Source organism: Chelon labrosus, assembly GCF_963514085.1.
Source record: "Chelon labrosus genome assembly, chromosome: 24".
Lineage (NCBI taxonomy): Eukaryota > Metazoa > Chordata > Actinopteri > Mugiliformes > Mugilidae > Chelon > Chelon labrosus.
The window spans coordinates 14,175,909-14,187,509 of record NC_140357.1 but is presented as its reverse complement, the minus strand read 5'-3'; the positions used below and the strand labels follow the sequence as shown (position 1 = coordinate 14,187,509).

General features: G+C 50.0%; 1 protein-coding gene and 1 pseudogene across 3 annotated transcripts in view; both read right to left on the bottom strand.

The window, feature by feature from the left end:
- The window catches only part of LOC311509107 (protein EFR3 homolog B-like), a 14,822-nt pseudogene extending 13,528 nt beyond the window's left edge, over positions 1–1,294 (bottom strand). Inside the window, exon 1 of the transcript in view lies at positions 1,078–1,294. The product of the transcript in view is annotated as a protein EFR3 homolog B-like (transcript). The remainder of the gene's footprint in view (positions 1–1,077) is intronic.
- A 1,252-nt stretch (positions 1,295–2,546) lies between these two features.
- Positions 2,547–10,112, bottom strand: iqcb1 (IQ motif containing B1). Of its 2 annotated transcripts, XM_084574081.1 has the most exons (15): positions 9,842–10,112; positions 7,364–7,527; positions 7,120–7,285; positions 4,948–5,110; positions 4,803–4,878; positions 4,625–4,724; positions 4,387–4,559; positions 4,207–4,316; positions 4,006–4,124; positions 3,869–3,935; positions 3,708–3,783; positions 3,397–3,560; positions 3,163–3,300; positions 2,930–3,092; positions 2,547–2,827 (listed from the first exon to the last, which is right to left on the bottom strand). In XM_084574081.1, exons 2-15 carry the CDS (start codon positions 7,524–7,526, stop codon positions 2,592–2,594), a joined length of 1,914 nt encoding a protein of 637 aa, XP_084430207.1. In that variant the 5' UTR covers position 7,527; positions 9,842–10,112; the 3' UTR covers positions 2,547–2,591. The 2 variants fall into 2 exon arrangements, with proteins under 2 accessions (XP_084430207.1, XP_084430206.1); XM_084574080.1 differs by having other exon boundaries at positions 4,625–4,878.
- Positions 10,113–11,601: the final 1,489 nt, after the last annotated feature.

Below are 11,601 nucleotides of genomic sequence, written 5' to 3'. Positions count from 1 at the left end.
CTACTGGACTACTGGACTACTACTGGACTACTGGAGGACTACTGGAGGACTACTGGACTACTGGAGGACTACTGGACTACTACTGGACTACTGGACTACTGGAGGACTACTGGACTACTGGACTACTACTGGACTACTACTGGACTACTGGAGGACTACTGGACTACATATTGGACTACTGGAATACTACTGGACTACTGGAATACTACTGGAATACTGGACTACTGTACTACTGGACTACTACTGGAATACTGTAGTACTGCTGGACTCCTGTAGTAGTGTAATATTACTACAGTAGTCGTCCATGTTAATCCTGCTGTCTGGTTACATCATGACTTTATATTGTAGTAGTTCTAACGTTACAGAGTCACATGACCTCCTCCTCTTCCTCCTTTTCATCCTCTTCTTCTCCTTCTCTTCCTCTTCTACCCTCTCTACCTGTCCTCCTCCTCCTCCTCCTCCTCCTCCTCTTCATCACTATAGCTGTGTTCCAGTTGTTCTCATCGTCAGTTAAATCAAATCCTTCAACAGGTTTTCTTCCTCTAACGACTAAATGTTCAGCTCTGATGACTCTACAGGTAAAAAGTCTAAAACCTTGACGATGAATAAATCATTTCTTACCGTACATGAAGACGACGTGTTCAGATCAGCATCCATCACACACACACAGTTAATCCTCAACACACAAACACCCACACACACACACTGTCGTCCAGCTAAGCTGTGTGTGTGTGTGTGTTATGAGTGTGTATGTGTGTGTGTGTTATATGTATGTGTGTGTGTGTGTGTGTTATGAGTGTGTGTTATGTGTGTGTATGTGTGTGTGTGTGTGTGTGTGTGTGTGTGTGTGAGATCCGGGCCATGTGCAGCAGCTCAGCGCTCGATAATCTGGATTTATTTATCATTCCAGCAGAAACAGAAAAAAACAAGATGGACGCCCACGACCCTGACTGACTGGTATTAATATTAATGTTCATATGAAATGAATCATGTCTACGTCTGCAGCAGACTCTCTTTGTATTGTGTCATCCATTAGCATCAGCTCGCTAACAGAAGCTAACACAGGTGATCTGTTACCTCCAGGTGTCTGGTGGTCCAGCACGGAGCAGCAGTCCTGCAGCAGCCGCCGAGGAGCCTGGGATACGGTCGGCATGGCGACCACCCGGGGCAGCTGCATCCCTCTGGGCAGAGTGGGTAGAGAGGGAGGGCTGATGCCTCGGGGCAGGGAGCTCAGCAAGGAGGGCATGGACACCCCCCGCGGCATGCTGGGAAACCTGGGAAGGGTCCCCGGCATCTTGGTGACCACCTGGACTGAGGAGAAGAAGGAGAAGAAGGAGAAGAAGGAGGAGGAGAAGGAGTGAGGTGAAAACTCTCCCTCCCTCCTCCCTCCACACATTCCTCTGGACATTAACTCATTCAGCTCAACAGCTTCAGATTAGGTCCTCTGTTACACCTCCTCCTGTTAGTAACAGAGGAGGTGTAACAGAGGAGGTGTATCACATACTCTGACTCCGCTCAAATCAAATCAAATGTTTGTTGGAAAGTGGAGAAACAAGCTTCAACGTACCTCCTCCTTCCTCCTCCTACCTCCTCTTTGTTTCTTCTGTACCTCCTCTTCTGTACCTCCTGCACACCTCCTCTGTACCTCTTCTTCTGTACCTCCTGTGTACCTCCTCTTCTGTACCTCCTGTGTACCTCCTATTCTGTATCCTCCTGCGTACCTCCTCTTCTGTAGCTCCTGAATACCTCCTCTTCTGTAGCTCCTCCTGCGTACCTCCTCTTCTATACCTCCTGCGTACCTCCTCCTGTGTACCTCCTCTTCTGTAGCTCCTGTGAACCTCTTCTTCTGTACCTCCTCCTGCGTACCTACTCCTCTGTACCTCCTCTTCTGTAGCTCCTGCGTACCTCCTCCTGTGTACCTCCTGTTCTGTACCTCCTGCGTACCTCCTCTTATGTAGCTCCTCCTGCGTACCTCCTCTTCTGTACCTCCTCTGTACCTCCTCTTCTGTAGCTCCTGCGTACCTCCTCTTCTGTACCTGCTGTGTACCTCCTCTTCTGTACCTCCTGTGTACCTCCTATTCTGTATCCTCCTGCGTACCTCCTCTTGTGTAGCTCTTGAATACCTCCTCTTCTGTAGCTCCTCCTGCGTACCTCCTCTTCTATACCTCCTGCGTACCTCCTCCTGTGTACCTCCTCTTATGTAGCTCCTACGTACCTCCTCTTCTGTACCTCCTGCGTACCTCCTCTTGTGTAGCTCCTGCGTACCTCCTCTTCTGTACCTCCTCTGTACCTCCTCTTCTGTAGCTCCTCCTGCGTACCTCCTGTTCTGTAGCTCCTGCGTACCTCCTCCTCTGAGCCTCCTGCTGCCGTCGTCTCTCCCTCTGACCCATGTGTTTATGTAACCTCTGCCTCCGGCTCAGATCAACCAATCAATGAGTTTGATGGATTCTCTGTGACGTCCCCCAGGAGACTGGTCACTGACACAGACACAGAGCATTCTGGGTAATGTAGTTTAGAGGAAGGACACTGAACAGCTGTAACAAAGTGATTATTTATTTATTGAACACATCTCATGTTTGGGTTTAAAGCATTTACTCCCCCTCGGAGCGTCCGACCCCCCCCAAGTACAGTCCTCCAAGCTCCGCCTCCAGGTCCTGCATGTGGGCGGGGCCACAGCCGTCCGTCTCTCCCAGCATCATCCACCAGGGCCGCCGGCCGGCCTGCAGCGCCGCGTTGTGGGCGTCACGGGCCCGGGCGGCGACAGGACCCGCCGGCCTCAGGAAGGAGTCGGCCACCGTTGCCGTGACGACGGCGAGGGGCGGGGCGTCTGTGGGGACAGGATGTTCATCGGTCTCAGAGGCACCAGCAGGAAGTTAGCTTAGCGTTAGCAACAAAGACACAGGAAGTTAGCTTAGCATGTAATAGTTACCTCTGAGCAGCTCCAGCTGTGTGTGTGTGTGAGCCAGCAGAGCCTCCACCCGTTGCTCCTCTCTCCTCCTCCTCTGAGCTCCTCCTCCCTGCACCTCCTCCTTCAGCAGCAGCTGCACCTCCTCATGGAGCCGCCGGCACTCCTCGGCCGACACGCGTGACGACTACAACACACCAACACGTGTCAGAGGCGTGTTGAAGGTGGAGGTGTTTTACCATGAAGCAGCGTCTCACCGGATGAACAGCCACGTACTCCTCCACCTGCTGCTGTAGCTCCGCCCTCCGGCTGTCCGTCAAACCCTGCTGACCAATCCAGAAAGGAGCGATGGGCGGGGCCTTCGCTGCTCGCCGCTTCTGAAGGAAACAGCGCACCTGACAGACGAGAAAGGACACTGAGGACATTCTGTGTCTCTGTGAGGACATCCTGTGTGTGTGTGTGTGTGTGTGTGTGTGTGTGTGTGTGTGTACCGCTCTCTGCAGCGTCCTGGCGGCGTGCTGTTGTGTGTGTGTGCGTCTCAGTGTGTGTCTCAGTGTGTTGTTGTAGTGGCGTCTCTGTCTGAAGCCTCTCCAGGAGCTCTGGATGACCACGGCCGCTCGCCGCTCACACTCCTGCAGGTAAGACTGCACCTGGTCTGAACACACACACACACACACACACACACACACACACACACACACACACACACACACACACACAGGTTGTTTGTCTTTCACAATAAGAGTCCTGCTCAGAGCTTCCTGTGAGCAGCAGCAGCAGCAGCAGCAGCAGCAGCGTTTACCTGGAGGCAGCAGCTGCAGCAGCCTCCTCTGTTTCTGGTGGAACTCCGTCCTGGCCCGCTGACGTCTCACATTCACCTGAAACACATTTTAGACCTGGTGACGTCCTCGTCGTCCCGGTGACGTCCTCGTCCTCGTCTCCCTGGACATCTGGACTACTTACCTGATACTTGAGCTCCTCCTCCCACTGCTGCGCCTCCTCCTGCTGCTCCTGCCGCCTCCTTCGAGCCCTGACAGAGGAGCACAGGTGAGCGTCCTCCCGTTGTGTCCTCAGGCTACGTCCTACAGACTCCTCCTCACCTGTATGTCCTCTGCAGGACGCTGACCGCTCTGTTCAGACTCTTCACTCTGCGTCTGGTCCGATGCGACCTCCACGCCGCCTGGATCACACAGGCCGCCCGCACGTGCTCAGTACGCACCTGCACACAGACGCCAGGGGTCAGAGGTCACGCTTAATAAACTACATCTTAAAATATCAGAGACTGAAGACACGTGAGGCACCTGAGACGGACTCAACGTGTCCTTCTTTGATTGGATGATTTCAATCAGCTGATCCACTTCCTGGTCGAAGCCCCGCCCCCTCCAGTCTTTGTCCAGCAGGCTGTCCAGACCTGCGGAGACAGACACAGTGACCTCCGACCTTCCACGTGAGCGACAGTCCCACCTGGTGTGACCTCTGACCTCTGAAGCTGAGGAGGAGGGCGTGGAGGCGCAGCCCCAGCTGATTGGCCATGAGGAGCACCAGCCTGACGGAGGCCCCTCCCACCGCAGAGTCAGAGCTGACAGCTAATTGGCCGACAGCCTCGTTGAGCAGCAACAGAACGGAGTCGTCGCTGAGCGCAGACAGGAAGTCCCTGAGAGGACGAGGACAGGTGAAGACAGGGACGCAGACAGGAAGTCATGTGACCAGGTGAGTTACCTGCTGGACGAGCAGATGTGAGTCCACAGCTGGACGCAGAGCAGAGACACGGGGACGTCGTCGCACATCTGGATCTGCTCGTAGTGGGCGGAGCTGAGGACTGCAGAGACACAGACGTCAACACCATCAGTCAGCTGACCGATCAGCTGATCGGTCAGTGAGGGGTCATGTGACCGACCTTGAGCCGTGAGCTGAGTGTGAGCAGAGAGCAGCCATCCCAGTGAATCCATCACCTTCCTGAGGAGAGACGCTCCCTGAAACACAAACACACGAGTCACCGTCAACGCTCTGACTGACGGAGTCGTACCTGAACGCAGCCTCACCTCCGCTCGCCTCGCCAGCCGACCGGCCAATGACAGGAGAGCGTCCACCACCGACGGCAGGAAGAGGCGGTGGAAGGCGTCTGAGCGGCGGCCGGGGTCGAGACGGCCGGGGTCGAGGCAGCCGGGGTCGAGGCGGCCGGGGTCGAGGCCGACGCAGCAGGAGCTGGAGACGGGCGCCACAACAAAGTGTTTAGAAAGTGATGCTGTTTAAATCCGGTCAGACAAACACCTGTCACCTGTCACCTGTGACCTGTCACCTGTCACCTGTCACCTGTGACCTGTGACCTGTGACCTGTCACCTGTGACCTGTCACCTGTGACCTGTGACCTGTGACCAGTCACCTGTGACCAGTCACCTGTGACCTGTGACCTGTGACCAGTCACCTGTCACCTGTCACCTGTGACCTGTCACCTGTCACCTGTGACCTGTGACCTGTGACCTGTGACCAGTCACCAGTCACCAGTCACCTGTGACCTGTGACCTGTGACCAGTCACCTGTGACCAGTCACCTGTGACCTGTGACCAGTCACCTGTGACCTGTGACCTGTCACCTGTGACCAGTCACCTGTGACCTGTGACCTGTGACCTGTGACCTGTGACCAGTCACCAGTCACCAGTCACCTGTCACCTGTGACCTGTGACCTGTGACCTGTGACCTGTCACCTGTGACCTGTCACCTGTCACCTGTCACCTGTGACCTGTGACCTGTCACCTGTCACCTGTGACCTGTGACCTGTCACCTGTCACCTGTGACCAGTCACCTGTGACCAGTCACCTGTGACCTGTGACCTGTGACCAGTCACCTGTCACCAGTCACCTGTCACCTGTGACCTGTCACCTGTGACCTGTCACCTGTGACGTGTCACCTGTCACCTGTCACCTGTGACCAGTCACCTGTGACCTGTCACCTGTGACCTGTCACCTGTCACCTGTGACCTGTCACCAGTCACCAGTCACCAGTCACCTGTGACCTGTCACCTGTGACCTGTCACCAGTCACCTGTGACCTGTGACCTGTCACCTGTGACCTGTCACCAGTCACCAGTCACCTGTCACCTGTGACCTGTGACCTGTCACCAGTCACCAGTCACCAGTCACCTGTGACCAGTCACCTGTCACCAGTCACCAGTCACCTGTGACCTGTCACCTGTCACCAGTCACCAGTCACCTGTGACCTGTGACCTGTCACCAGTCACCAGTCACCTGTCACCTGTCACCTGTCACCTGTGACCTGTGACCTGTCACCAGTCACCAGTCACCAGTCACCTGTGACCAGTCACCTGTCACCAGTCACCTGTGACCTGTCACCTGTGACCTGTCACCTGTGACCTGTCACCTGTCACCAGTCACCAGTCACCTGTGACCTGTCACCTGTCACCTGTGACCTGTCACCTGTCACCTGTGACCTGTGACCTGTCACCTGTCACCAGTCACCAGTCACCAGTCACCTGTGACCTGTCACCTGTCACCTGTGACCTGTCACCTGTCACCTGTGACCTGTGACCTGTCACCAGTCACCTGTCACCAGTCACCAGTCACCTGTGACCTGTGACCTGTGACCTGTCACCAGTCACCAGTCACCTGTGACCAGTCACCTGTCACCAGTCACCTGTGACCTGTCACCTGTGACCTGTCACCTGTGACCTGTCACCTGTCACCAGTCACCAGTCACCAGTCACCTGTGACCTGTCACCTGTCACCTGTGACCTGTCACCTGTCACCTGTGACCTGTGACCTGTCACCTGTCACCAGTCACCAGTCACCTGTGACCAGTCACCTGTCACCAGTCACCTGTGACCTGTCACCTGTGACCTGTCACCTGTGACCTGTCACCTGTCACCAGTCACCAGTCACCTGTGACCTGTCACCTGTCACCTGTGACCTGTCACCTGTCACCTGTGACCTGTGACCTGTCACCAGTCACCTGTCACCAGTCACCAGTCACCTGTCACCTGTGACCTGTGACCTGTGACCTGTGACCTGTCACCAGTCACCAGTCACCTGTGACCTGTGACCTGTGACCTGTCACCTGTCACCTGTCACCTGTGACCTGTCACCTGTGACCTGTCACCTGTGACCTGTGACCTGTCACCTGTGACCTGTCACCTGTCACCTGTCACCTGTCACCTGTGACCTGTGACCTGTGACCTGTCACCTGTGACCTGTGACGTACCTGGTGAGCTGGGCCAGCGTGGCGGCGCCGCTCCAGTCGCCCCGCTGCATTCTGGGATGGGACAGCGTGAGGACGCAGTGACTCAGGACGCCGCTGTGATACAACTGAGCCTTGACACGAGTCAGCTGATCAGCGTTCATGTGGACGGCCGCTGAGTTCAGGACGTCTGGGGACAGCAGAGACACGTTGAGACATTCAGAGGAGACGCAGTGAATCAGGAGGACAAGACAACGTGACGTCTCACGGTTCAGGCCGACGGTCAGGACACGCAGTTTCTGGTCCAGGTTCAGGTTTTCATCGTCCAGCTGCAGCTTCAGCTCCGTCACCAGAGCCTCCTCCTCCTGCTGCTCCTGCTGCTCCTCCTGCTCCTCCTGCTCCTCCTCCTCCTCCTCCTGCTCCTCCTTCATCCTGTTTAATAAACACACACATTATTCTCTTCATAAACAAACCACCAGGACACGAGCTGAACACCAGAGATAATATGGACATAAACACAGAGTATTAATATTAGTTCAATTCATTTAATGACACTTTTACATTCAGCTGTTTCTCCACTAACATAATGAATAATACATTATATAAATGACATATTAAATAAAACATGAAATAAAGTGTATAACATAATATAAATACCATAAAATAATAAAATAAGCCATCAGGTCTAGTTCCTGATGTTTTAAACTCTAGTTTAATGCAGTCGTTGATGCTACAGGTGAGACCTGTGGTTCCAGAGACTGGTCTTGTCACGGCCTTGGGTCTCTCGGTCTCGCAGTGTCTCGGACTGGCCGAGCGTTGTCGAAGGGATTTGTAACCTATATTATCATTATACGCCCCCTTCAAGTACCAATCACATGCATTTTGTGACACAGGAGGCGTTGGCGCTCGTCCTCTCAGGGTGAATGCGTCAGTCGTCAGGTTTGGTTTTACAGACCATAAAGAGCTTGGTGCACCTGTGTGTCTGTGTATTTAATTACAGTATCGTGCTTATAATGGCCTAGTTTGAATAAATATATGGCATCATTGGCCTTTGAATAATATTTGCATGTCGTTGTGATTGATTAAGCATTAGGCCTATGCCATTTCAGTGATGCTGATATTATACGGTGTAATTTGGCCACTATAATAATAATTTCATGTTGATAATTGTGTATCTTTAATATTTAGTATTAACGGTTCATCTACAAATTAAGTACAATTTAAATCAGTAACATGTTTCCAATTCATTAGACTGTTTTGAGGTGCAGGGTGGTGTACGAGGCTTGTTGTTCTGTTAGATGACTACAGGACTATAGGACTATAGGACTATAGGACTACAGGACTATATGACTATAGGACTATAGGACTACAGGACTATATGACGATAGGACTATAGGACGATAGGACTACAGGACTACAGGACGATAGGACTATAGGACTATAGGACGATAGGACTATAGGACTATATGACTATAGGACTATATGACTATAGGACTATAGGACTTTAGGACTATAGGACTATAGGACTATAGGACTTTAGGACTATAGGACTATAGGACTATAGGACTTTAGGACTATAGGACTATAGGACGATAGGACTTCAGGACTATAGGACGATAGGACTATAGGACTATAGGACGATAGGACTATAGGACTATAGGACTATAGGACTATATGACTATAGGACTATAGGACTTTAGGACTATAGGACTATAGGACTATAGGACTTTAGGACTATAGGACTATAGGACTTTAGGACGATAGGACTATAGGACTATAGGACTTTAGGACGATAGGACGATAGGACGATAGGACTATAGGACTATATGACTATAGGACTATAGGACTTTAGGACTATAGGACTATAGGACTATAGGACTTTAGGACTATAGGACTATAGGACTATATGACTATAGGACTTTAGGACTATAGGACTATAGGACTTTAGGACTATAGGACTATAGGACTTTAGGACTTTAGGACTATAGGACTATAGGACTATAGGACTTTAGGACTATAGGACTTTAGGACGATAGGACGATAGGACTATAGGACTATAGGACTATAGGACGATAGGACTATAAGACGATAGGACTATAGGACTTTAGGACTTTAGGACTATAGGACTTTAGGACGATAGGACTATAGGACTATAGGACTTTAGGACTATAGGACTATAGGACTATAGGACTATAGGACTTTAGGACTATAGGACGATAGGACGATAGGACGATAGGACTATAGGACTTTAGGACTATAGGACTATAGGACTTTAGGACTATAGGACTATAGGACGATAGGACTATAGGACTATAGGACTATAGTCATGTCACTCAAACAGTGTAGAAATAGATATATAATGCAGTTGCTACACATATTTGATTTTTAGCCAGTTGATAATAACATTTATAGTGAGTTCACACACAACACATGCACTGTCTCTGTATTATTGTCCCTGTAGTTGAAATAATACAGTCTCATATTTATACCAACTTGACTCTCTGGTCTTGGTCTTGACTTGGTCTTGATACTCTCTGGTCTTGGTCTTGACTTGGTCTTGATACTCTCTGGTCTTGGTCGTGTCTTGGTCTCGGTTTAGGCGGTCTTGACTACAAGTCGACTTCAGGCTGTTAGCTGTTAGCCGTTAGCTGTTAGCCGTTAGCCTCTAGCTCTGACAGCACGCGCTGATATCATCGTCATTAATTAAACAGGTACCCGGAAGTCTTTCCGGTCAGTGGAGGCTCACCTGTCAGAGGCTGGACACCTGTCGCCTCTCAGGTTCCTCTCCAGTCCACCACCTGTTCTCCAGTCAGCTGATGAGCTCTCCGTCTCCCAGCAGCACCGTCTGTCGGTTAAACTGACGATAAAATCACATTAACGGACACAACAAGTTACGTTAACCGGTGAAACGGCGGCTCCGCTCCCCGGTTCACATCTAATCATTGATTTATTAAAAGTATTAAAGCTCTGAAACAACAAAATACTGAGTTAACTGACGGAGCTAGCGGCTAGCGGCTAGCGGCTAGCACGGAGGCAGCTGGCTTCTGTTTCTAAGGCAACGCGGTGACGTAATTAGGCTGCGACGGACGCACAGACCTCTGCAGCAAACACAGGACGATCCTTATTGTTTGTAGATCTATTAATTAATGAATCTATCTATCTATCTATCTATCTATTAATTAATATATTAATCAATCTATCTATCTATTAATTAATATATTAATCTATCTATCCATCTATTAATTAATATATTAATCAATCTATCTACTAATGAATCCATCTATTAATGAATCCATCCATCCATTTACAGGCTGCTGTTACCACATGTGTCCTCCAGGTGTCGCTGTAGTTTCAGCTTCAACTTCAACAGAATGAAGAATATAATAATATAATAATAATATATATTAATATAATATAATTATATATATATTATTATTATGTTATATTATTATAATAAAAATATAATATAATAATATATTTTGATTAAATTACTACTGATTATTATTGCTATTATTCTTATTACTGTTAATGATCATTGTGGCTGTTTCGCCACTGATATTAATAATAATATAATATAATATAATATAATATTAAATTAAATAATATAATAAAATATAATATAATATAAAATAAAATAAAAAAGTAATATATTAATAAAATAAAATAAAATAAATATAATATAATATAATATAAAATAAAAAATAATATATTAATAAAATAAAATAAAATAATATAATAAATCATATAATATAATATAAATAATATAATATAATATAATATAATATAATATAATATAAACTAATATAATATAATATAAACTAATATAATATAATATAAAGATGTGAAATGTGACTTGATGACGTCAGAGTCGGTGCCGTTAACGGGAGCAGCGCTGATAGTAAAACCGACAGCACCAGTAACGTTGTAGTAACGGACAGAGGCGGAGTGTGTGTGTGTCGGTGTGTGTGTCGGTGTGTGCAGCTGCTGCAGCGCTCGTGCACAGCCTCTCTCTGCGCCTGCGTGCTGAAACACACACCGAGCGACCGTCCGCCGCCTGGACCGGTACAGAGAGAGGGGGGGATACCGGGGCCGCTGTACGGTAACGGTAGCAGCGCGCAGTAACGTTAACGGTGGCGTGATGTGATGCGATGCCGCACGGGATCACGGTAACGTAAGAACAGCAGCAGCAGCATCAGCGGAGGAGGAAGAGGAGGAAGAGGAGGAGCAGGAGGAGCAGGATTAGGAGGAGGAGGAGGAGAGTCGAGGCTGAGCCGAGGAGGATGCAGCACTGACCGACTGATCGGTACCGACCGGACCGGGAGGAGGGGGGAACACGTCCTACGGTGCACCGCCCGGGATGGAGATGGAGGGGTAGAGGCAGGGGAGGAGGCGCGAGGAGCGGAGCAACCGACGGTACATAACGGAGCAGGAGGAGGAGGAGGAGGAGGAGCAGGAGGGAGGCGGAGGAGCAGCAGCGCGAGGAGGAGGAGGAGGAGGAGGAGGAGG